Consider the following 27,081-nt stretch of genomic DNA (forward strand, 5'->3'; position numbering starts at 1 on the left):
CAGCCTCCCAAAAAGTGCAGCCCCTGGGAAAAAGTGGCTGCTCCTGGCCCACCCCACGGGAAGGGACTTCTGTTTCAAGAGCTTGTCGGGAGGATCTTGCGCAGTAGCGAAGCTGCCGAGAGCAGCACGGCTCTGGTAACACGTACCTTCCAGCGTCTTTGCAAACGCGTTTTTGCGTGGTGCTTTACAGGGAGCTTCCCAGTGTCTTCTGACAACCTTCACGACAGCGCACACAGGGACATCTCCTCCCGGGCATCCATTCTGACAGTACCAGCAGGTGACCAGGACACCTGGGGGGTGGAAAGTAGGCAGGTGGAAAAGATTAAGCCATGAAAGATATTAAAATACAAACCAGCCAACTAAATCAAACCTGGTGCTGAATATACTCACTCTTCGTTATCAGGCACTGAAGTGTGTTTATTTATTCAGCTTTTGATACACCAGTCTATTCAATACATTTTCTGACTTAACAGGCCTGCAAAAATACAGTATTTCTTATTTCAATGGATCATGTTATTATTGGCTTTATTTAGCCAGCACAATTTTCTCCACAAATCTCCATAGTACTTCAATCTTTTTTCCTGTCTTGGTGAAGTATAAAGCTGAGCAAATATTTTGTAATGGATAATTAATTCGACCACTCATTTTCTATCTCCTCTGAAACACTCATTCACTGGATGTTGTTCAAGATTCAACAATTCTCTCTTTCTTTTCTTTTCTTTTTTCTTTTCTTTTCTTTCCTTTCCTTTTTCTTTCCTTTTCTTTCCTTTTCTTTCCTTTTCCTTTTCTTCCTTCCTTCCTTTTTCTTCCTTTCTTTTTCTTCCTTCCTTCCTTCCTTTCCTTCTCTTCTTTAGTTAGCTTATAAACTATTTTCAACAGTTGCTGATACCTGTAATATGAACAGTTTTGAATGGACATAGGCCACAGATTATATCTGAAATACATTCTAGACTCTTGCTTTGTCTCCTTTTTTTTTTTCTTCCAATGGTCCTGAGAAAAAGTTATATAAATAAGGCATGAACTCCAAGGAAGCACATTCACTCTCAAATGCAGAACATTCCTGGAAAGCAGTTGCCCAGCTCCACTGTAGATACTGAGGCTTGTATTTTACACCAAGAGGACAGTGCCCAAGGGTCCCAGCCTGTAACCCAGCATCTCCCGGGCCTGCTCAGCCCCCGGGGTCACCCCTGTGCCCAGCACGGGCTCAGTGCCCACAGTCGGCTCCCGCTGGCCACGGGTACCTGCACCCAGGGACGTGAGAGACATCAAATGCATTTACTGTAGGCATGAAGTCTTACCTTCTTACAGAACTGTGCTTAATGCATTCTACCATGAACATGTCAATACAGTCAGAAAACTTTCCATCTGTTTTTATATATATATATTTTTTTTTTTACCAGATACTACCCAACTCATCACCACCACATGCCCACGGGCTTGAGTCTGTTATCTGTAGCATTCACACACTAGTGTCAACATCATAAACCACATGCAAACAGGCCCTTAACCTTATACTCACAAGCTCCTCCACTCCTCCTTATGACAATGAAAGTGCCTTAAATCTTTTTCTGATAAAGTGCTTTCTACGCAGTGAGTGAAACAGATACAGCACAGCAAATGTCACTGCTGCAGATATGGCTGTGTTACAAATGTGCATGCGGTTTGGCAGCATAATCTCTTACTCTGATAAACTATTACATGCCAAAGAAAGCTTCTTAAGTTAATCAAGGCTCAATTTAAATAAACAAGCCACCAAAAGATTAACAAAAATCCTCAATGGAATCTGAAGGCAAAAATAGTCTGTTCAGAAAGCCCTGGGCTAAGTTCACAAAAGCAACTGCGCTGGGGCAAAACTGGCCCACTGACCCCCTTTTTCAGCATCACCAATGAAAAAGATGGTAATTTTCTGAAACACCAACATGAACATTTCCAGCTCCACTGACGGAAACAGCAGTTTTGGCAACATCATCGCAACCGCATGTGCTAATCCTGCACATGAGGAGGAAGAAGAAGTGGAGGAGGAGGATGACTCCATTTTTGTGACGGAGAGGAGTCAGCTGAACCCTCTGGGAAGAGACCTGGACCTGCCCGAGCCAAAGCCCCCAGTGTTACCAACCAAGAGCAGCAGCCCTGTGAGTAACTCCCCTGCTCCAAGCCATTGCTCCGATGAGCAGGGCTCCTCCGAGTAGTTAAATTATACATAGGTATAAATATTCACATGTTCAGCACATAAGCAGGTAAAGGTAATAATTTAGAAACTCTCATCTTAAGCCCAATATTGTTATTTTATCCCACGAAGGCAATAAACGACCAAACCTTGCTGAACAATACATGCCAGGCTGGAGCCCACACAAAGTACCTTTGGGCTGACATGCTATATAGATCAGGTCCTTCATTAGACAGTCATTATTCAATTCTGCTGCTCTACAGACATTCTCTTAGTGCTTTCTGTACTATGACTAGTACATTCCCAAGTATAATACTATATTTTTCCAATTGCTAAACCATCTTCTTTATTTTTTTCCATGAAAGCTGCTGATTGTCTCCCAAATCTTCCATTTCATGAAAAAAGTCTTGTTATTTTAAGTGTGCGTTTTTCCACTCATTTTTTTACAACCATTTTTGCTAAGCTGAAAATTTATGTTGAGCTTGAGTTAAATAAGATCAATACATTAAAGAAGAATATAAAAATTTTCACAGAGCCAAAATCTAGCTATAAAAATACGTCTCCATGACATTTCACTTGCCCTTGGGTAAAACTGGTTCATTTTGACATGACAAAATTTAACACCTCTTCTGCTTTTTTATTACTCAGACCATGCTAAAAATAGGTACAAGGACACCAGTTGATGACTAAAGAAAAACATTCTATTTAATCACAATATATACATCCAAAATAGAAATGACAAAGACGCATTTCAAAATGCATCCACAACACCACTCTGCCACGGTCGGTGTGCCAGACACAAAGCTTCTGCAAGCGACCCGCAAAAAGGTAATTCCAGCCAGGGCCACCTTGCTGACGGGCGACAGGCGAAGGGAAACCCCGAGGGGCAGGAGCCCCCCCAGGCAGTTTGTTCACTCCCCACTTACCTCTCCCACCGGCTCCCAACTCCTCCTGCGTTCCAGCGAGGTTCTGACCTTTCTTTCCTGACCCGTCATGCCAGGCTAACGTGCCTCTGTTTCCTACATCATTGTTTCCTAGTGAAATGTTTTGCACGCAAGGCATTTCAAAGGTGTGATTAGGCCCATTAGCAACGTAACCGTATTTTACATTTGGGCAGGCGCTTCAGTTTATATTGCACTGAAACGGTCCTTTCACAGAGAAACTTGCCTGAGGTCACTGGGGAAGCCTGTGGGGAAAACAGCCCCTTGTTGCAAAATCCCACTAGCTGCAGGACCATCACTCCTCTCTTTCATATTAAAGCAGAAATAAATTAATATATTGAATTCCTCATTGTTATCCTCCTCAGGTTGCTTCATTTTCTGCTTCAAATAGTCCTCTCTTTCTTTAGATTCACCTTGGATCTCGGATTTCCTCACGTTAGAGACATGTTATCACCAGCGACAAATGCAAAGCTCCCATTCTCAGACTGTGCTGCTGGTGACTTGGAGCAATTCTACATCAAGTACAAAGTGTACCACTTGCTGGGGAATGTGAATAATACCATACTGCTGCTTTAGTACAACTACATCTCTGCACAGAAAGATAATATGGCACAAGAAACAGTAAAAAAACCCCCTATTATCTCCTTTTCCTTCTGCCAGTGTTCTCAGAGCTTAATGGAATTCAAAGATACTGAATATAAATGATTAAATAAAAAAGCAAATGATGTTTCTTCTTGGTCAAAATCAAGTATAGCATCAGTTTGGCATCTTCCATGTCCTCTGTCAGGGAATTAATTAGTACTTAACATTTAACATCTCCAAAGTGCTGTCGGTCAATTGCCTTATTAACCTGACATTTTCCAGCCCCGGGGCTGGTCTCTGTCACCTCGGCGCAGGAAGTTTCCTAATTCTAACGAACACGTTCTATGGCACGAATGGTAGGTTATTTCAGTTTTTTCCTCCCTGCCAGCGAGCGCAGTGGCAGCAATCCCTCGATCCATTCATTGGAAGCCGACATCATCTCCTGCCAAAAGGCCACCTCCTCTTGCGTGGAGTCCATCCAGTCCACAGAGATGCCATAGCTCAAACCTGTCAAGAACAAGAAAACCACACTGGGAGCTACTCCATGCACCAATACTCAATGGGGTGCTACTGTTGCAGGCAGTATCTTAACATAAAAGGTGCTGGCTCCCCTTACCAAGTGGCACCCTAATCACCTCCTGTTCTTCTGCTCATGACCCCCATCTTACACCAGCGTTCAGAATGAAGTCAAGGGAAAAGCCACAACATGCAAGAACCCAAAAGATACCCTGCCAAGGAAAATAACACTGGGCTCAAGCCCTTTCTGCATCTTTCAGAATGGTAAAGAAGGTCTAAAAGGCTTGGGTTTCCCTTTAAAAGATTTTCTTGTGGACAGGGTGGGCTATTTGTCAAAATTCTCTGGCTCTACACTTTGTCTGTATAGGAACCAAACATATGATAGTGGAAACGTGTGCACTTTAATTCCAAATCAATTGTTCAACCAAATGTTCATGTGCTAACTACTTGTCAATGAGATAAAGGTCTAAATTCAGATCACAGCTTATCTTGTAGTTGGTATTTTTACATCTTGAGTATGAGCTTATTCTTGTTGTGACTTCCACTGAATAGATAACCCTCCGGCTCACATGTTAGAGATTGAAAACAGAGAATACACAAGCAAATCCAATAAATATACGTGTACCTGCAAGGCAGACCTTCCAGCTGTTACGAGCCTTTTCCTGATACCCTCAAGGAACAGATACCTTTACTGCTTACAAAAATCCAAAGATGAACATGCTATCTGTTAAAGCCTAGGTGTGGGCTACACTGGAAGCTAGGATAGAATGTTTAGAGAGGGACAAACCTCCATGATGGACAGCTGCACAAGGGGAGATGGTCCCATCTGCTCTTTACATCTTTGACTTAAAAATATTGAAATTTTCCTAACTTCAAGGATAAGTAACCCCATTGAAGCAGAACACTTTCAGCTAAGCACAGGTTTAAGCCCTTCTCTGAACTGGAATCTCATGCCATCAACTCCCAGAGACAGTGACTGTCTTCCAGTGGAGCAAATGGCATCTCTGCTGAGGCCTTTCAGCATTACACCATCTAAATAAAAACAAAACCAAACCAATAACACCTTAGTCTACAGCCAGACAACTCCATTCTTCCAATTTGTGATTGAATTCCAGGTGGTGTACCCTCAGTACTGATTCCCTACCCAATCAACTAGTGTAGTGCGCCCCGTTTCTCAAATATGAGTTACTCCTGCTACCAAAGCGTTTCAAGGGAGGAGGTGATGTGGACAGAGTCACCAGGTGGTGCTGTCCCACATGGCATTCCAGTTGTCTTCATCAGAGCACTCTTCCCTGGGAGAAGCAGCAATATAATGCTGATTTGTAACACCATCTGTTTTCCTGTAACAGCAGGAAAACTCTCCGATGGACCAAGATGATTCTGGAGTTTTGTCGCACCTCAGCGCTGATGTTGGCAGAAAATGTGGGAAGAGAGGGTTGCTGTCATGGTACCAGGGCCCCCTCCATCCTGACACAGCGCAAGTACCAAGAGTCTCACCAATTACTGAGACTCTCCATCAGGAAAATGCTCTACAACTTCGCATTATATCTTATGGCTCAGCAATAAGGTAACACTATTTATTTAATGTAAAGGAAGTCACTTACCTGTCCCGAGGCCCAGCCTGATTCCTCCAAGGAAATGGTTGGTAAGTTTCTCATGATCCCACACAGTCAGTTCAACACAGGCATCCTTTAGGTCCTCAGTATGAAAGCCATCATATACAATAGTGTGATTGAAAACAGGGTTTGTGTCTCTTTTTATGATTCGGGTCTTTTGGTAACTCTTCTTACTGGTGTCTGGAAGCACATAGCTTTGAGAAGAGAAAAAATAAAGCATGTAGTACAGAGTAGCAACTGAGATTTGAATTGTTCCTACAGAGTTCCTCAGTCTAAACAACCCTCAGTTCTGAAGAAAGGAGGAACTGGGTCTCAACATAAGAATCTCTGTAGATTTAATAGTAAATGTTCATAATTCCCAGATAAAACTTTTTTCTTTTTTCCAAGAAAATCCATTTTAAAAGGAAACACTTTCAGAAAGGAGACTACTTGCTTAAAATTTTACATTAAAAAATGGACATTACTTTCACATATTTCTATTTTCATAAATTTTCATCACTAAGAGGGCATTTTAAAATGGTCAGTTAAGCTTCTTGAGCAGCAAATCCTTCTGCGGGAGAACTCTATAAGGATTTAAAATATACAAAAAACATGGTGAGCACTTCTGAGTACTGAAAATATCTCAAAATCTCCTTAAAAGAGTTTTCTGAAATATTTGCAGCACCTTTTCCCATGTAACAGGAGAACTGATGTTGCGGGCTGCAGAAAACATGCACATACTAAATTCTGGAAAAGATCAAAGCAGAATCCAACTGTATGACAGTTCTGATGAGCCCGTAACAAATTCTCAAAATTTGCATGCGAGCCCATATCAAGGCAAAATTCACAACTTCACGTTAACACACTGGGCTGAGGTGCAGGGCCCACGTATTCCTTTCACTCAGATGTTATTGAGGCAAATCACTGAGTGAGTCACAGACAGTGATTGACCAACAGCTTTATCACAGCAAGGATTCTCCTAATTTGGCCACAAGTGAATAACAAGGGCAATGCTCCCCTATAGAGCCCAAAGCAACAGGAAAGGCTTTACAGTATGGAGGCACAGCTAGGCGAGCCTGAGAAAAGAGAAGAAAACGTACTGTTTGGTGGAGGCACTGCCCCAGGATCAAAGCCAAGACCATGCTCACACACTTACCATTTCACAAAGGAGTCAACTCCAGAAGGACGCAACTGCAGCAGGTCCTTGACATCTTTGACCCAAATGTGAACTTCGCCAGAGGGAGGATTCTTGGGACCTGCCATTTAGGAGAAAAGAAAAACGATTGTGGCAGACCTTACAGTAGCTACAATAGCAAAATGACAGGTTTTCTCTCCAGGGACCTGAGGGAGCAGCAACACAACTTCTCTGTGTACTCACTCCCTCGTGAGCCCTGCACCCCTGGCTGCCACAGCGCTGCTACCACCCCACCACACTCACAGGGGACTCCTGACACCATGTGCTGGTGCTGCTTTGAAACAGGAGAGAAGGAACTGCTGGGCAAACCCAACCTTCTGCCTGCCCCACAGAAAGAGGGGCTGTGTGTTGCCGCTACCACATCCCAGCAACCTACAGTGCCCCCAGTGCTCATAACAGCTGATGAGTTGGAGGTTGTTGAGCCCTTCCTCTCTCCCCAACACTTTCCCAATAAATCCAGATGTGAAAATCAGATGTAGGCTGCAGACAGTGTGAGAAGGCACTGCTGGTTGTGCCTCTGTGCTGATCTCTAAGATCCTGCTGTAATGAGATTACTCTTTAACCAGCCCTTAAACAGACAAGGCATTGCAAGTTGCATGCCTGCACATGGGCAACGCTTCCTAATGCACGAAACACATTTTACCTAGGCTTCCTGGAGGGACGTACTTGATAGACAAATTCATCACTCCTCGATGATCCACACCATTAACAGCAGACAGGCTCTGAAACAGAAAGAATTATGGTTGACTACATGACGGATTGTGTAAACATGGCAAGGCAAACAGCTTTTGAGTTCAGTGGAGGGGCACAAACGGACAAACTCTGATTTTGCATGGCTGGGGCAGTCTGTTCTCAGGGCAGCTCCCTTCTTTGTGGCTTTGTTCTCAAACTCAGACTCTCAGAACCAAAAGCCTGAGGATTCAGAGTGAGGCTGCTCTGTCAAACATGTCCAGCTGTCCTTAGTTCTGATAGACAAATGTCCTTTATTTTACGAAACAGGATCTAAAATCAGACCTCTGAAACCAGAAGCATGCAGGAAGCTGTACAGGCTTTACAAAAGGTGGCACCTGAATATTTACCTCTCAAATCTTGTTCAACTGCATCACCTGGTACTCTGCTGTTTCTAAGGGATGGTCTTTATGTGAGTAGAGAGGGAGCCAAAGTCATGCCAGAGTTTCTGCTGATCAGTGTCAGATCACATTTATGAAGGTGTCCCTAAAGATCAGTCACCAAACAAGACCCGAGAAGGCCGGTGTTCAGAGCACTGAACGCTGCACTAATGTGTCCAGGGCTTGTGGGTGTTTTACTACGCTTCCCTAGGTACAATTCAGGCTGTTCTGCTCCACCACACCACCCAAAGACCTCAGAGGAGTCAGGAGGAACTTCTGCCATGCCTGAAGGCTCAGAGTTGGGCTAGGAAGCAGGATTGCAGCTGAGATGCACTTACTCGGGGCTTCAGTGGGTACCAGTTGAGTTTCCTGTTGCTCCAGTCCCAGCTGGCCAAGTCTATTTCGATCTCTCCCAAGAAACTGTTGCGTCCCAGTGGGTCATTGTGCCAAACAGAGAGATTTAATTTTTGGATCAGCAGTACCATTTTCTCTATTTTATACTAGAGGAAGAAAGAGAAATCAGGTTGTTCAAATTTTTCTTCTGTTTCTTTCACAATCCGAAATAAACTACTCAAAAGTTTGAATAATCTCTGAGATGCTCAAACCCACTCCACACATGCACTAACGGACTGGCCCTGCTCTGAGCCCTGATTTTTTTGTCCTGCAGCCATACTACTGTCCTGACAAGGCTTTTCTTGCTGAGCACAGGGAAACCTAGCGCTCCATTTGCCACAGGGCAGAACCAATATTTTTTTTTAAGAATTATTAACACAGGCCCGGGCATTGTTAAACAATCCTCTAGGCTTTGATGAGTAAGATCACACAACAAAGACCTTTCTTATTAGTCCCGTGACTGCGCACCAGGGAAGGGAAGAAGAACATCCCTTGCTCTGGCTGAAGACAGCTCAGGCTGCAGGTCCGGACATCACCCAAATATCACTGTGTGGTTTTGAGAAAGAAATCTTGTGTGCCACACAGACAGGTGCAGAGAAACCTGTAACACCTCTGCCCTCACAAACCCAAGGGGAGAGCAGTGCAGCATTGGCAGGAGGCAGGCGGAAAAGTCTGGCCAAGAGGGCAGGATCTTTCCAGACCTGGCCCGCTAGAGGTGCTCGCTACAGCACAGGTTTTCAGAGCACATATTTATTCTTACCCGTAACACCTCGTTATAAATGGGATTCACTGTCCTCTTCTTCACTGAAGTTTTCCTCTTACCCATTCTAGCTTTGTCTGGGAGCAGGTAAGTTTTAACATACCTGAAAAAGAAAACAAACTCCAGCTGGATATTGTTCTGTGTTGTCAAGCTCTAATAAGTGGGCAGCACTTGTGAATTGTGACATGGGAATAAAAGACCTGGGGATGACTCTTTGAAGACAAAACTAATTTAGAGACCTACTAGGATATTAACTTGGCTTGCATGTGAAGTTATAAATCTCACTGGAGATGGGTGGATGCCACCAACATTCAGAACAGGCAGCTGTCTAGGCAATATGGGAAGCCAGAAAGGTCATATAGCCATTTTCTGAAATGCTTGTAACTATAGCATCTCTGTGCATTCAAAATCAGTGTGAAAATAGAGAGGAGGAACAAGGTGGAATGTCTTTAAATCTCTCTCTCAGGGTTCCCACCCAAGCTCCTTTCCATCATCTTTCAAACTAGAGATCCCTAACCCCTGTACAACTACCATTGTGCCCCTAACAGCACTTCTTTACGGACTTTCTTTCCGTATAGATATGTGGGTTTACCAAAGCGTATTCACCATGGGCAGATCAAGGTTCACATGGATGAAGAGAGAACATATTCCAGTGATAACAGGAACTGCTTTTGTAGTGATCAAAGCTTTCTCAATCTGTTCAAATTTAAGTCTGTCACAACATATTTACTGAGGCCAATGGCTCCAGAACTATCAGCTAGGAAAGTCCCAGCAATAAGCATGCACCAGAAGTCTGAAGGAAGGAGGAAACCATGACATTTTAAAAGAGAAAACATCAGAAAAAAAATCCTCCAGAACACAAAATACAGCAATGTAGAAGTCACAAGGCACCAAAGAGTCACTCACGGGTCAGATCTGCCTTTCTTTTCATCCACAACAGCCAAGTCCTTGCACTGGGACACATGAACCTGGAACTCCCGGTTCTTCTCATCATAGTCTAGAGCAAACTCCACGGTACCTTGGGCATCCACGCTCCCAAAATCGCCACTGTAGACACTGAGCACACTGCCACTCACCTGCCAGCAGGAAGAGCAAGGTCAGTGCCAATGAAATCGGCACCCTCCTGACTTGGTTTCTGGACAAAGATGATAGTCTGAAACGTGCATTCCCAGAAAAATAAGCTGCAATGTCTGTCCTTGTGCAGTATTGTGTCCTTGACACAGAAATGGTACACATCTACAGCTGTGCTCAAACAAGCAAGGGTTGGAGAACCCAAATAAGGGTCTCACAAGGACGTACTACCCTAGCCCAGGACTTAGAAGCACTATTCTGCAAAATGCTCAATAAATGTAGATTTTTCACTCCTAAATCCCAAAACTTTGGGAAATGGAGTCAAATATTACTGAGGGAGGCACACAAGTCTTTTCCCTTTCTCTGTGCTTACAGTACAAACAGCTGCTATCCTGACCCAGTCTCATCACTAAGAAAGAAATATTTTGAGAGAACTTAAACTATCTGTACCTGAACTTGCTATTTCTGGAAGATACAGTCACACAATTGTGAATCAATTTTTAAAATAGGCTAGTAAGAACTATATCAGACTAGAGATACAGGGCAAACTACTACCATCCTGTTGCTTGCTCACAAAATGCACAGAGCTGTGCAGAACAGAAACAGATATAAGCCGTCCTGAAAAGCTTTACTTGGCACAAAGGCACAGCAAAATGGTATTTCTACAGGTACAAATCAGGAGCTAGGCACCCAAGAGTCCCTTGCTTTCCCAGAACAAACTGCATTTGCCCATAGGCCTTGGGGTTCTTTTTTGAGGGCTTTGTCTTTCATTGGTAGAAAGCAATGAAGCAAAACCAGAACACATCTCCAGAAACATGAGAGAATTTTCTATTGCACCAATCGCTTATGATTCCTCATGGGAAAACATAAAAGCTAATGCCATTTACAAAGCAAATAATTAACCCTCTATGCACTTTTCTATGGTAGTCATGAACATTTATCAAAAAACTTTCCTAGTAATTAACCCAATTCTTCTCTGTTTTCCCCTACATCCTTTGGTTCTGAATGTCATTCTATTATAATCAAAAGAATCTGCTAAATATCTCCTCCCAGTCCTTAGAGCTGCATTTACCACCCCATCAGGATACTCACCCCTGGAAAGAATCCTGAGCAAGATTTCCAAGAACACCTGTGTGACTTGGGCACAAAAGGCTCATTTATGGCTCCCAGACTCTCCAGACTAGTAGAAGGACTCATGTGCCCCAAAGTTCAAGGTTTTTTTTAACATATTTATCTACATTCATGACCTCTCCTTACCACCTTTGCTTCATGTATATTCTTTAAATCTCACATATACACCTTGGAGATACCTGTGAGAGTAATATAGCAAATTCAAGCACTTTTAAGCAGCCCCCCACCCCCCGAAACACAGTCTCTAAGAAATCTTTTAAAAATGCCCAACTGAACACACTCAGCTCTTTTCAGCTTTCTTTAGAAGCTGGAGCTCTAAATCATGCTTTTGCTGTCCAACTCTTGAGTTCCCTCGAATTTGTGGATAAAGTGAAGGATGAGCTTGAGAAGGGCACCTGTCTGCAGTCCCAGCTCTTCCAGAGCTGAGCCACAAACATGTCACTTAACAGCTGTGTGCCTCATTTCCCCACCCAGAAACAGGCCCCCCTCTCTCCTGCACACCGCCAGGCTCCAGAGCATCCGTGTTTCGGAGTGGGAACTATCGCTTACTGCAAATCTGTCTAACAATGACTCAGTGGGTCTCTAATTTGAGATGGTACATGGAGACACTTCTTTAACGCAAATAAGTAATTAACCATCACCGTTCTTTTAATAATGTACCACACAGAAACCAACAGGGTACTCCGGAGGCCACATCATCAGTACCAGCCTAAATGCAGCGTCATCGCATCTGATGGAGAAACCCTATCTAGCGAGATGTACGCGTTAAATACCTACCGAGGAGACAGATGCCATGTCGGACGAGTGGCTGCCAATGCTAGGCGTCTTTTTGTGCTTGTTAAACTGGAAGCTGATTTCCGAAGCCGTGTCTGATTCAGTCTGCTCAGAAAATAACAAGCATCTTTAAGCTCCGCCGTGTGAGCACTTTGCAACACCACAGCGACAAGCCAATAGCTCAGCAGAGTCCCATTAAGCAGCGATCAGGTTAGGAGAGTGGAGGAGAGCGCAGGGAGTCTCCCCAGAGGCATTCCCTCCGACCGGCAGCCAACGTCATCATTAACTGCCTCCAAACAGAGCTGCACGCAACCGCCCGGGCTCTTGGAAAGGGCATGGAATAGTGTGGTTTGAGACAGAGACCAGGGTTTGAGATAGGAAACCAGGGCTCCTCTGGGTTACTGAGGGCTTTTTTCTTAAGGCTTTTCTCATTTATTTATGATGTAACCCAGGCATGCCCTAAAGCAAATACCGTTGGGGCCCAGGAGAAACATTCTCATGAAACCTACTGCCACACAGGGGATGCTGTGAATGTGATTCCAGCCATTTCTGGCATCTAGCCTACCTCAGACAACAGGAGAGGAGAGGATCTGCTCAGCTCTTTGACTCTTTCAGGTTCAAGAAACTGATGGGGTATCAAATGAGGTTTATTGTATGCTGTAGGTACAAACAAAAAAGGCATCGAGATATCTTGTCAGAGTCAGGAAAATATAAGGAAGTCACATTTTTGTTTAAGGGCACAAGGAAAGAGGAAAAGCTTATGGGAGGCATCAGAGTACCATCTACTTGCCGCATCTCTTTCATCTGCCATTGAAGCCAACCCTCCCCAAGACAAAAACTGCTATAACAGCTAACATCTTAAAGCTATTTTCAATGTGTTTTCATTTGATGTGTGGGAGTATGCTAACTCCCTCTAGCGGCTAATCTAATTTACTCATTAGCCTAAGGATGTGTATCTTGTTTGCACCACTTTCTCAGTGTAAATTTAATTTAGACTAAACCCATACACATCTGCCTCCTTGTCAAAGAAACCAAACATGCTCACATTTTCATCTCATAGCACGCTGCCCTGTACAAAAGAGCTGTAAAATATTTATAACTACAATTTCACCTTGCGTACACCTCTCGAATACTCTGCTAGACAAAGAGGTGGATGATAGCCTGACATCTAAAAGAAAAAAATTCAGAAAGCTTCATATCAATGTAGAAAGATGGTTATTTCACTGCTTAAATGTCTAAATAAAACGTCTTCATTCTAGCTTTATCTTTTCTCTATAACTCCCTTGAAAATGACTATCTTCATCCCAAAATAACTTGCTTGTAGAAGATACTTGTGCATAAACATGCATGCACATATCACACTTGTTTGGCATGTTGGCCACGATGATACATTCATCAGTGCTCAAAATGCCCAAGAGCTTCTTTCACATTTTCCTTTAATATGACTCACCTTTTGTATCATTTACCATTCTTTTGATAGTTACTATTTTTATTTCCAAACATGAGCCAAGCATTAAATCTAGCCCACTCCACAGACTACTTGTTACACTGCAAACAAGTAGGTGTACCTCTGCAGAGGAGGGTCTCTGAGGATAAATTTTGTGGCTTTAAATATGCTTTAATAAAGGGAGGCTAAAATCTTGGCTGTCCGTGTAAAGACCATGTCACTGAACGGCAATGCACGTGAGACCTGAAGCTTGGAGCCACCATGCCGTGTGACATATGTTGCCGCTCCATAGGACGGGGCACGTGCTTGGCACGAGGCTACTGGATGGGTGGGGACAGTCCCAGGGCGATGCTGCGTGTCCCACCCAGGGGTTGCCTTCCACACCACCCCGAAGGGGACTCTCCGTCCTCCCAAAACAAGGGGTTGGGTTTAAACAGGCTCGATCGTTTCCTCTATGCAGCTTTACCCGTTCTTGGACATTGTCTTCCCAGCTGCTCACCTCAGTCCTGGCAGCCTTGGCCTTACCGCTTTGCTTTTATGCAAGCTCTCAACTGTCCTCTCGGGCTTGCCAGTTTTCACCTTTTGGGGACTTTTATTTGCTTTCTTGGCCACAGAAGCTGCTGCTGCCTTCCTTCAGGCCCCTTTCCTCAGCTGCAGCTTTCTTGAGCTTCTTGATGGCACAGACAGGTTTCTTGGCCACAGGCTTCTTCAGCTTTGCTGCTGCTTTCTTGGTTGCCTTCTCCATAGCTTCTCTTGGTTTCTCAGGTGGAAACCGCCACCATAAAGCATGTCCCAGCTGGTAGCTGGGGAGATCAGTCCAGCAAAGGGGGTCTGCTCTGGGCTCAGCAAACCCAGTGAGCGTGTGACAGGAGCCTGTGGCAGGACTCACGTGCTGGACGCGAGGTCTGGCGCCTCTGACCGCCCCCCTGCCCAGGCTGCCAAGCAGCTCCCCCAGCGCTCCGTGGGGGACCAGGAGAGACGGGTACAAGCTTCTTGCCAACCCTTTGAAGACTTTGTGTTTTTTTGCTGAAGACACTGAGTAACATGCCATCAATTTAGCTGCAGTTTCCTGGCTCTGAATTTAATTTTAGGCACTATAAGCTCTCTAATTTGATGATGAAACAATATGTCATTTTCCTTGCCTGGTACACATGCAGAAGCACCAGGGATGCAGAACACGGGCATAATATATTACCTTCAGGGAATGTAAACCAAAAAGGAGAAAAAAAGATGTTACTCACTCTCTGTGGTTGTGTAAATGTTCACCATGCTCTTTACAAGATTAATGCTATTTGCTCGGGCCAATGCCTGAGCGGCAGGAGAATGATCCCCATCTTCCTCTGGAATACATGAAAAGCCAAATCAACATGGTAAATAAATAAACACAAACGGGCAGTGTGTCAACAAGCATGTGTGTGTGTGCCCCTCCTGGCTTGTTCACTCTGCCTAGAGCACAATGCAGTTACATAGCACAGAGCTGCTTTCAAATCATCAGTGAGCTTTACACTATGATGGGAAATGTAAACACTGGATTAACCCAGTCCCTAAAACACACCAGCACTTGCAAAGAGCTTCCTGTGCAACACAGCCATCTGCTAATATCATCCTGAAATGACTGTAATAATCAGGCAAAAACCCCTGAGAAATAGAAGAATGATCTGGTATAGAAAGGAAATATTTATGTTTACTTGTAGTGCAACTCAGGGTTTTCATAGAAATGTTACATGATGTAGGAAATAAGCCAAGAAATGATACAGTTAAAAAATAAAAATCAGACGAGTCTATGGAAAATCCTCTCAAACAGGTCTTACCCAGGTACATGAGGACAGGAAATTTGGAAAAAGCTCTCTCTTCTCTCTAGGTCTTTGCTTGGCAGAGAGCAGAGCTGTGGGCAATCAGAGCCCACATGTAAAATGAACTGCAATTAACAATAACTTTTGCTCATAGTAACAGTCACTACAAGAGCCCATCAAACCCAGAGGAAGAGGATGATGACGTGTTGATACTATTGACACAATCATGGTCAAGAACACGGTATCAGAACCCAGAGAGATCAGACTCCTTGTTCAGTCCACTTTGGTTGCAGTTTTATATCCAAATTGACTTGTGCATTCCCAAAAGACCCAAAATGTCATTTAAGCACTGACAACCAGCAGTTATATCAAGGTAGCCTAACAGCCAAGGTATTTATTAAACACTTTCCTTCACATTTTATTTCTTCTACTTGTGTCAGTCTTATCTCTACCACCAGAAAGGATTCCTCCAGCCCCACACCTGAAGATGGAGTACAGTCCTCCCAGTGAGTGACACACAGAAAGTTCCTGTGACCTGTTGTAGGCAGTGCTAAAGAAACAGAGGGCTGTCCCGAGCGGAGGTGCTTGCAGGTAAGGCAGGAGGGCTGGCAGCAGGGAGGAGGGAACGGGGCTCTGCCCCCTTTTACACTGGCACCGTGCGACACAAGATTTGTTTCCAGAGCTGTTTGCTAAACGCATTCCACACATGCAAACTCTGCACAAATTGCAATATAGGATAAATAGACAAGTGAAGAAAATGTGCAAAACGCAGAAGGGCTAGGGAAGAACACAGGCTTAGGAATGACTCTGTTGGGATTTCACAGGGTGCAGTTACAGCCCTCAGTACCTGAGTAAACAGCTGAGTCCATTCCCTGAACGGCTTCTCTCTCTCCGGCTGGTTCACTGGCTGTTGGTTTGTCTGAAGACTCACATGTTTTCTCCTCAGGTAGCTCTCCATTTATTTCCATGTTGTCATGAGTGCCCAGATCAGATCTTTCCTCTTTCTCATCATCGTTTTCACCATCTGTAAGCACAGGCTCGATCAGTATCTGCACACTGCTCGCCAAGGAATTTGTTGTACGCTTGTGCTCTTCTGCCACGATCAGCTCGTCCGTAGGCGTCTCTGGCTCAAACGTGCTGCCAGACACTTCTTTGGTAGGCGACTCGACTTTGACGGAAGGCGCTCGCACAGGCAATCTGGATTTCTTGGAGCAGCGCTGTGCCATCTTTTCTTCCTCTGGCACCGGTGGCTTCCCATTGCTCTCACTCAGCGAGTTATTTCTTGTAACCAGGCCGCCTTTGCCCTTGGTGTACGTGGATCTAGGAACGATGGCAATCGAGCCCTTCCTTGCAGGGGCCACATAACTTGGTTCTTCCTCACTAGAAGATAACGTTATTGTCCTTTTGTAAGGGGTTCTTGTTTTGGGGAAGACACCAGGTTTTTCTTCACTGTTCTGGCCTTGCCCAGGCTGCACGGAGAGTGAGCGGCACAGCTTGAACTGCCTGCCGTCCGCCTCCACTCCGCTAGGGGCCTCCGGCACATTCCCCGCCATCGCAGACTCTGCTCCCTTCTCCCAGAAGTTCTTCAAGTTCTTGAAGTGTTCACGATCGAGGCCAATATCCTCCTCTTTGTTACTCATTGATGAGATCGTATAGTTCCCACCTTGCTTCACAGCCTGGCTGCTTTCCCCCTCTGTGGTCAGTGGTTTGGGACTTGCTGGCAGCTCTCTCTTTGCCAGGCTGCTCTCTGCCAGCCCCATGTGATTCACAAACTGCTCGGATCTGGGGGAAGATCTGCTCGGTTTCCTCTTAACTGGTATCTTGCTGGGAGCAAAAGTTTCTTCAGGTGGAGTTTTTGGCCCCACTGTGGTGCCATCAACAGCTTCTCCTCCAGCTGCATTGCTGGGCTGAGGCACAGCATCCTCCAAAAGCTTGGTGGGCAATGGAGGTTCTCTGTGACCTATAACAACAACAAATGCTCACAGACTGTCCAACCACATCACATTGTATTTCCCCGGAAGATCTGGGTTGCAGCTTCTCAAAGAGAAGCCAGGGAGAGTTTCCAGAAACCATCAATATATTCCTAATTCTTGCCCATTTTGAGACTCTAGCAAGCCCCCTTCCCTCTGAAGAAAGCCCTGAAAACCCCAGCCCTTCTCTCTGCAACAGGACAAGGAAAAACATCCACTTAGCTCTAAAGGGTTGCTGTGAGTTGTTGGCAGCTTCGCTTTCGGTTTGACAGCTTTCCTACTGGCTATTTGCTATGTACTAAAAATACACTATACATTCAAGGCAGGGAAGAGAAGGTAATTTGGATCTGCGGATTAAGGAGTTGTGAGCCAAGCACTCAGTTTAAAACGTACTGAGAGCCAGAAGTTTTAGTCACTGGATTTCTTTTCTTGGTCTCTGCTGCCTTGGGTGTAATTCATACAAATATTGGCCACCCATTCTTACATGCCATGGTAAGAAACACTCTTTGTCATTCACTTCTACACACATAAAAAAGCACCTTGTCTCTTGGTGTTTGATGTTGAATACCAAAGACAAGAACCTTACCTTTTCTAGACACATGCAAGCCGTTTGCTGCAGCCACAAAAGGACTTGTTCCAGCGTCACTCTCTGAGGAAGAGACATCATGTATACTGGATCTCTGAATGGAAAACAAACCCTATGAGTGTATATAAACCAGCAAGACTGGGAAAATGTATTCTATTTGAGCACAGACACCAAGGCAAGCAGCCCATGGAGCACCTGCCAGTAGGTACAGCCTGTGGGAAGGTCCAAGGAATAACAGAACAAAGGGCAAAGGCTGTGCCTGTACTACCTTGTGTGATGCAGACAGCGGGACAGGAAGTCTCAGCTTCGGTTTTGGCAAGATTTTACACTCCTCTGCAGTACCGGGAGCAGGCGTGCTGGATCTGTGGGACAAGAGAAACGCCTGAGCAAGGAGATCAGTGGTAGTGATGTGCCTGGTAGGGTGATCAGGGAGTCTTCAACATCATCTCAGTTTTGCTCAGCTACTTTGTCATTTTTATCTATGGATCCAGCACAATATAAGGCTGCCCAGAGCCGATACCTTCTCCATTACTGCTTGGAAGGACTGGGGAACAAGTTAGATGGCCTGAAGTTGGAGTAAGAATGTATCTCCCACTGCAGTCAGTACAGAACTTGCTCAATAAAAGCAGTGGTGTCAACTTCTAGGTTTATTCAGACTTTCTCCTTCTGGGAGGAACCATAGGAAAAGCCACAGGAAGCAGCAGTGCCAGAAGAGCCCAGGAGCCAGGCAGGAGGGAGATGTGTCTCCATGCTACTGCCCAGCAAGGAACAGGCCAAAGGCGTAACCACATTGATGGAGGATTTAGAAACTACAGGAATGATTATGACAATGATAGCTAGGGCAAAACTATAGTAAAGGATATAAATCTTCAGTCTTGGAATATGAGTTAATTACTAACAGCCTGGTAAAAAACCAGAAGAAACAGATATAACAGGCAGTTTACTTGATTGTACCTACCATCTTTGGGAGTGTCTAGTGGTAGCTGCTCTCCAGATGGAAAGATTTAATACGGGAATGCATTGTGCTTAGGGTTGAATGAGAAAAACAAAGCAAGCTTTTCAGGACTTAATCAACCCCCTCCAAAAACATTAAGACCGTTGCTGTGTCAGTAAAGCAGGAGCATCTCAGGCTTGCTGACTCTGGTTCCTTTATTGAGCAATACCCTGTGACTGGCTGCAAGAGGTTTGGAAGTGTTGTCAAGGCCCATATTTAATATTTAACTGGAGCAATTGCCACCTGTGAAGAATGATTCCTCCTTCTGCTGACAAAATACGTAAATGAGATGGGAGCAACAATAAATGAATATGTGAATATTTTAATGGCTTCTCCATAGTCCACAAATATTGAGTGAGGTCACTGATTTGCTCACTGGAGTGCTTTTAGTGGGTGTTTCTGCTCAGTCAGCACAACATGAAGTCCTAGCAAGCCTTGATGGAGAGGGCTGAGCACTAGACACAAAGGCTGGCACCAGCAGGAAATGGGCAGTTTCCTCAAGCAGGTCATTTTGTTAGTGTTGCTCCATGGCAGAAATTAAACAAATAAAACCATAATTACTTTGAAAAACTAACCAAAATATCCTGACATTAGAGACAGCTTCCATTTTACTGACCCCTTATCTGATCATGCAAGAAAAGACCTTTTTGTGGTAAGCACACTAGCACTTAGTTATTAGGGGAGGACTGACATTCTGACAATTCCTGGAAAAAGGATTTTTAAAATATCCTATATAACATATACAGTCTTGGAAACTCAGTTAAAGACCAGGATTTAATGGGTAGCATTCAGTTCCCACTAGAAGCAAGAGCAGCAGCCAGAGCGTTGCAGGAGCAGCGGTTACCTCTCCTCTCCTGCGCCAGCAGCGAGCTCGGCGACAGCAGCGCTGGGGCCAGCTTGGCTTTCCAGACCCATCCAGATGTGCTCCTTGGCCTCATCTGTAACACAACACAGACAATCCAGAAATGACATTTATTTAAACTTGTAATTGTCGGCGTGTTTTGTTTGGGGAAAGAAAAGGCTTGTTAAGTGAGTCCCACCAGAGCAAGCCCTGGGGATTTAACAGGAGCCGGCTGACGGGCGGCTGTGCATCGGGGAGGCCCCGGGCAGCATCGCCCACGCTCCCCACGCGGCAACCGCAGCTCCAGGCCCCACGGGCTGCCCCACGCCTGACTCGTGCCAGGAGCTGTCACATCACTGGAAACCTTTGCAGGACCTTGCCGCGGCTGTCCGTAAAGTTAATCCGTACCAGGATTTAAATTCAGCCATTTCCTGTTTTGACTCAAAGTCATCAGATCTTGGCAAACAAAGGAGGCCAATACAGTTAATGAGGAGATCCCTGTTATTTTCACTGGCACAAGGCTCAGCTATATCTTCTAAGTTCTCAAAGACCCTAAAGAAAAAAACAATAGAAGACCATAACCTTTAGAGTAGCCTGCCAGGGTATAAAGTTGCATTAGACATTTTGCTGGCAAGCAGGCTTTCTTGCTACTGCAAAACTGAAAGGATTAAACTCTCACACAGCCAAGGAAAAATAAGCTTAGTCTAGTCAACAAGGTCTGCACATACTTATTCACACGCAGCTAGGTCTATTTTAAAGAATAAATCTACCTGTTACAAAAACTGTCAGATCTCTTTAGGATATATTTTATTACACAACACAATAGAATCAGAGGTTCAAAGGATTCAGATGCGACATTCGATAATATAGCCTTGCTTGTTATCTAGTTAGAAACCTGCACGAAGCCCAAGAGCAGACAGGTGCGATGGACAGGCTGGGACATCCATGTCACACCGTGTTGTGTTGTACAGTGAGCAACGTCCCCTCTGCTCCAGACCCGAGGGAGGGAGACGCCAGCAGGGAGCTGCTCTGGAAGCAGAGGAACCAAACACAGAGCTCCCATGTTTTCCCTCTGCCTGTCACCGTTGAAAAGACCTCAACAACCAAAGACTGCATTTATTTCTCACCTCACATCCAAAGGCATTGCATCATACTTGCTTTTCACTGACACTTGCCCCTCAGACAGGGCTCCCCCCTCCCCGCTGGCAGAGGCAGTGGGAGGTGTTCAATTCCTCCCATCCAAATCACTGCCCTTCCAAATGGCTCAGCACAGCTGCACCTGGCTTCTATAACCACAAACGAACAGGTTATTAGTACTTTATAATCCATCAAGACAAGCAAAATGCCTTTGCTAACTTTAGGATGAGACAGAATAAGAAGCAAATTCCAACAGAAATTAGTAGTGGTCTGACTAGTTTGACTTGTCCATGCATATATTTATGTACATATGTATACAGCCACTCCTGCTCTAGCGCTTTAGCTTCTTTACTCTTTCCCATCACTCTAAAACACAGACACCCAACACTTGGGGAAAGCGTGGCTGACCGTGCCATTGGGTCTGACTTGCCTGGGTGGGTGCATAAAATGGTCTCTCCTAGAAAATTTTTAGCTCTCATATATTGCACACAAGCTCAAGGAGAAGTTATCACCAAAGTCATCCATCTGTGCTGCTCTGCAGGCTGCAGTTTAAATATATGGTATCTATTTTATAGATTTATATTACTGCTGATTACTAGTGTTTTCTATTATAATCAAAACCAACTGTGAAGACCCTTAGGGATCCATGCAACCCTCCTTTCTGCAGATTAAAACCCTCCTCCAGAAAAGGTCACTGGGCATTTTCCTGTGCAAGCACGAATTTCCACTCCTCCTCTGCCCATTTACCATGCAAAGGGAACGCCAGCAATTACCTCAGTAGGGCTTTTCCATGCAAGAATTTTCTCATTTCGCTCCCTAACACAGTCATCAAAGGCTTAAATCAGTGTCATGACCATGTTACATTGATTTGGCTAAATGAACACACACCCCTTCATCACCTTGAAAGCTGACAAAAGGTGAACGTCTCTGATCTTTCCAGTAGAAAAAAAAGTGTCAAGATGGCAAGCAAAAGCCCTTAGCTCATCTACTGCAGATTGAATGGGAGCTGCATGGCCAAACTGTTTGTAAAGCGCCTCATCCTTGTTCCCTGATGGGCCAAGCGCTGCCCTCACCGGTGCAATCCTCTTGCTGACAAGTCAGTGAGAGAAGTGCCTGCCCTCATGTGTGAAGGAACAGCAAGGTGAAAATATTAGCTGCAGTAGCTTAATCCTCAACCAGTGCTGTGATACGGCAGTGGGAAAAGTAAGAGGAAGGAACAAAGTCATGTTATACCCATGCTTTACCAAAATATGTCTGATAACAGAAAAAGAGAGGGAAAAAGAAGAAAAAGAAGTTGAAAAAGAAATAGAGGGCAAGTTCTAAACATAATTACTATAGTAATTTAGTAACATTTGCTTCTTCCTTTTTAAAACAGCATTAACTCACAGAATCACAGCCTGGTTGGGGCTGGACTGCACGTCTGGAGAGCATCCAGTCCAACCTCCCTGTTAAAGCAGGTTCACCAGAGCAGACAGCACAGGAAGGTGTCCAGGCAGGTTTGAATGTCTCCAGAGAAGGAGACCCCACAGCCTCTCTGGGCAGCCTGCTCCAGTGCCCTGGCACCCTCAAATAATAACAACAGATACAAAATAAGTGATGGACAAGGCAATTTCTCATGAACTCCAGCCCTGGGCAGCTGATCCCAGAAGAACAGAGGTCCGGATGGCAGCTCACACTCAAATCCAATTGTGCTGAACAACCAGCCCCAGAAAAGAGAGCACCCTGGTCCCAAACAGCTGATCCCTGAGACAGCAAAAAAGCGAAAGGCCAAAAGCTGAACTAACAAACTAACATGGAACTAACAAGCTGGAAAAGCTGAACTAACTAGCTGGAAAAAACTGGCTCTAGCTCTATATGGAGCATGACAGTAATAGTAGGGAATATTTCACTGACCAATCTGGATGTCAATCTAGGTGCTGTCCTGCTGTTCTCCCTCCCAGCTGCTATTTGCGCCTGCAGCTGGGAAGCTGAAAAAGTCCTTGTTCTCCTTGTCAACAGCCAAAACATCAGTGAGTTCTTACATTCTTTTAATATCAACTCGGAAACACAGCTTAGCTGCTGGAAAGAATAAAGTTAACTCTTGCCAGGCAAAGCATGGGAAACCCAGCATGTTATCACATTATTCTCTTAATAAATCCAAACCAAAAGACCATGCTAGCTACTGAAAAGATTCTAACTACTATGAAGAAAATTAACTCAGTTCCAACAAAACCAGCACAGATGTGAATCATCCCCAGTTCTGCTTTGCACAAATGTTCAGCATGAAGTGCCAGCTCCAGGCTGGTTACATTTGGACTCAGAGCACAGTCCTGCTTGTTCAACAAGGGGCTGATCTGCTCTGCCCTGAGCCAACAAATCTGATTTATCTGTTTTACATACCACCATGAGATTTCGTCTGCATGTCAAACAACACGCAATACATCCGCTTCAAATTAGCACACGGGCCCAAACACAGCCTTGCTGTGGCACAGCAGCCTGGGTACGATTCAGACTCGGCCCCAAAGCCCTTCTTACTTCGAAAACCACATTGTGCATTGGAATTATTCCCATGTAAAAAACTATGCATGGACCATCATTCCCCTCTCACAGTGGGCAAATAGTTGCCAGGAGACGAGAGTCCCCCCACCCCTTTGCAGAGCTGTGGCAAACCCCACCACCCTGGGTCTGGGAAAGCAGCCCGCTGTCTGTGTTTGTCAGACCACACGAGGAACTGGAGGTGTTTGACCCACACACATCAGTTTGGTGCCAGAAATTGCCCTACATCACCCCCTTCCCTGGTTGCTTCTACAACAAGAAATGATACCAGGGACCTCTGACAAACGGACATTTTGGAAGAGAGAAGCTGAAGCAGTTATTTACTCCACGTAGCTGGTAAATACCTTTTGCCTTAGTCCTCTGCCTTAGTCCTTTGGGCCCTGATAATCATGTATTTTTGCTAGTACTGAAAGCTCAGCTGAGAATCCCCTTATCACAACACAAAGGCTGGTCCCCAGCAGTACAGGGAGAACCCCACACCTGACCACTTTTTTCTGGTTCATCACTTTGTTTTCTTAAGATGCACACTAACATACTTACCTTCTAGTTTGCCCTTTTTCCTTCTAATCGATGCCCGAAGTAGATCCGGCCCCTCTAAGTCTTCCTGAAACCGTTTTGCCTTCACTTCCGAAAACCATTCACCTGTCACAAACTTCTTCTTCTTTTCATCCTTGATGGAGCCTTGTATCCGCCTGAAAGGCAATGAGAACATTACACACCAAAAAGATGTCCAAGATTTTGTCTTCCTGTGAGCTTCCTTCATAACAACTGTCTGTACGATTCCCCTGTCTAATACTACAAAGGATCCAGAGATTATTCTCTGCAATCACAAGGGCCCAACCAACATTAAAACAAAAGCTGATTTATTCTTTCTCTGAAATGGGAACAGCACCTTGTAAACACAGGCCTTCACCTCTCAGTTTTTACAAATCCAAATCAGAGTCACCTGGCAAGGAGATTAGTCCATTTGCTTTGCAGCCCTGAGGGTTTGGGAAGGGGTGGGGCTGTTTGCAGGTCTTGCACTTCTCAGTTTTATTTGTCTATTAATCTCTTTATGAGCGGCAAAGCCTTTTGGATCAAATCTGATGCAAACCACGGAAACAAATCATGTTGTTGAGGGGAGCAACCTATCCCTGCAGCATTGTCCCTGGACACTGCTCCTCTCCCTGCTCCTCCTGCCAGGCCCATTTTGGCACTCAAACAGTTAGCTCGCCTTCCTGAGCACAGCTTCTCCTCCCAGAGCTCACTCGGGCACACCCAGGGCTGTTTTTTGGCACTTAAACCTGTCAGTGCTCTGTTTGCTGGCCTGTACTTTTAACCCTCCTCCGGGTATTTTGTCTTTACGCCACGGCTTGCCGGATTAGCTGCCTTTCTGCCGGCACTGCCTCCCACAGCTCGCCCACAATTCAGGGGCCCTGTGAGACCTGAGAGGAAACTCCCACCTCCGTCCAAATCTCAGCAGGAAGAGGGGGCAAAACCCCAGATAACTGTGGAGCCTTGAAGGGTCACATTTGGCTGCCTAAAGGCCAGAAGGCAGCAGGTACAACTGGGCTCAAGCCTCTGAGTTGCACAGCTCCCACTTACATCAGGGCTGCATCTGCCCCGTGAGGGTCTCGAGGTGCTGGGCCAGGGGAGATGTAGGAACATACTTTAATCTTGGTGACACCAGATCAGTGTAATGCCATTGACTTCATTTCACCCAGCAGGCAGGTTGTGTTGGAGCCAAATTTGTCTACACTTGCACCAAAGGTCTTACTGCATGTAGCCATACTGACAGCAAGGGGCACCTGGAACCACCCCAGTCAGGATCTCACTCATTTTGCTCCCAAATGAAAGCCTTCTGTGCAACAGCTTCCAAAGAGAAGTGAAACAAAACTGAAATAATCCCAGCAGTCTTTTTCCCAAACCTCTGCTGGTTTTTCCACAGCAGAAATTTTATTGCATTTCAGAAAAAGAAAAAAAAAAAGAAAAAAAGAAAAAAAAGAGAAAACCTTTTTGAAACTGTGTTTCAATTCAGAGGAGATCGCATGCAGACACATACACCTCAAGTCCAAGCTGCCTGCACGCCACCACCAGTTCTGTTCCCCAGCTCTCATCCCGAGCGGAGGGCGCGGACGCTCCCTGGAGCCTGACGCACAGATACCCACTCCCCCTGCAAGCCTCGAGCATCCCTCCTACGTGAGGCTTACTCTTTTTTGGCTCAACAGCAAGTCGAAGACTCACATCCTTAGCAGGGGTAAACTGGCACAGTGCCACCCACACTCACTGAAATACTAATTTCTTGCCGTGTGCAGTCTGGTGCCAGCTTCCCGAGCCTGGTGCATACTGTCAACCCAGATGGTCTAATGGCTGGCATTTAAAAAGTGACAGCAGCAACAAGCAATCCAACCACCCAGACCTGAGCTCCAGGATGGCCAGTGGCAAGCAAGCTGAACTGAGAGCAATTCCTGGCTCTGAAACGGCTCCCCGAAAACCTTTGGCAGATCAATGTAGTCTCTCATTGCCCCTCTCTGCCTGCACGATGGATGCTGCATACACATCCACCTCAAAGGGAACCAGGGGTAGAGAAAGAAGAGATGGGGATGTAAAGTCTCATTAAAAAATATCCTACGGGATTTCTGTGCTATGAGTGAGGAAAACAAGGTAGCAGTTTCTCCCCTGCTCGGGCTTCTGACACCGAGAAACCAGCATCTTCCTCCATATAGCAGGAAAGGGATGATTTCCTTTGGCATCCCTGAGGGCTGCTGATTAACTCAAAAGGAGAGTCCATCCCTGCAGTTCTACAGAGAGAGGACAGCAGCGACAGCAGGATGGCTGAGAACGCAGGAGGTGCAATGGAAAGATCCATCAGGACCTGAGCAAGAAGGGACAGGCACACACAGGCACACACACTCTGCTCTCTGAAAGAAATAAATAAATCCCCCCAGGGGAAGCTCACGTCCTGCTGTTATCACACTCTCTCTCACCTGATGCGATCCCCATCCTTCTTCTTCAGCTCTGCATCTCTCTGCAGAACCTTCATGAGCTGCTCGTACTCCTCCTCGGTCAGGAAGCTCAAGTCCAACATGTTCCCGTTCCCTGCAATCTTCTTCGGTTCTTCAGACAGCTGAAGCAACGACACACCAGGAACTAATCCAGCCCAGACTGCGGCAATGCCATGGGCAGCCCCCGTGCAGCCACCCTGGTGCGCTGAGCAAGACACGGCTGGAGAAAAAGGACTTTACAACAGCATGGCTTGGGTGCGAGTTGCATTAGCACCTGGACTTGCACTTCCAGGCTCCTCGCTGGCACGTTTCTCTGCACTGCATGCCTTCCCCTGCCAGGAAAATTCTCTCTGCAAAATTATGCTCCTTCGCTTTTCTTCAGGCACAGTCACAGTGATTTGGAAGCCAACGTCAATCAAACAGGCAAGCACGGGAAGGAGCAAGCTCGCCGCCTGCTTTAGCTGCCTCGACAGGCACGAAAGCTCATCTCACCAACAGCAACCCCAGCACCTCTGGCATGCGCGTTCTTCAGCAGGCAAGTCTGCCTCCGTGGAGGTCAC

At 45.4% G+C, this 27,081-nt stretch overlaps 1 protein-coding gene across 3 annotated transcripts; it reads right to left on the bottom strand.

The window, feature by feature from the left end:
• Positions 1-243: 243 nt before the first annotated feature.
• On the bottom strand, positions 244-27,081 carry LOC135993311 (synaptotagmin-like protein 2). 3 transcript variants are annotated; one of them, XR_010606859.1, is made up of 17 exons: positions 26,504-27,081; positions 24,078-24,229; positions 19,869-19,962; positions 18,299-18,392; positions 18,031-18,124; positions 16,322-17,434; positions 14,923-15,021; positions 12,800-12,891; positions 12,238-12,339; positions 10,165-10,334; positions 9,259-9,361; positions 8,444-8,605; positions 7,640-7,718; positions 6,958-7,057; positions 5,811-6,016; positions 3,094-4,197; positions 244-290 (listed from the first exon to the last, which is right to left on the bottom strand). XR_010606859.1 is itself a non-coding variant. In XM_065643068.1 (16 exons), the coding sequence occupies exons 1-16, from the start codon at positions 26,602-26,604 to the stop codon at positions 4,052-4,054; spliced, it is 2,907 nt and encodes a 968-aa protein (XP_065499140.1). In that variant the 5' UTR covers positions 26,605-27,081; the 3' UTR covers positions 2,898-4,051. The 3 variants fall into 3 exon arrangements, 2 of the variants coding, with proteins under 2 accessions (XP_065499140.1, XP_065499141.1); XM_065643068.1 differs by lacking the exon at positions 244-290 and having other exon boundaries at positions 2,898-4,197; XM_065643069.1 differs by lacking the exons at positions 244-290; positions 26,504-27,081 and adding an exon at positions 24,430-24,485 and having other exon boundaries at positions 2,898-4,197; positions 24,078-24,218.

The sequence above is a fragment of the Caloenas nicobarica genome, chromosome 12, assembly GCF_036013445.1.
Source record: "Caloenas nicobarica isolate bCalNic1 chromosome 12, bCalNic1.hap1, whole genome shotgun sequence".
In the NCBI taxonomy this organism is placed as follows: Eukaryota; Metazoa; Chordata; class Aves; order Columbiformes; family Columbidae; genus Caloenas; species Caloenas nicobarica.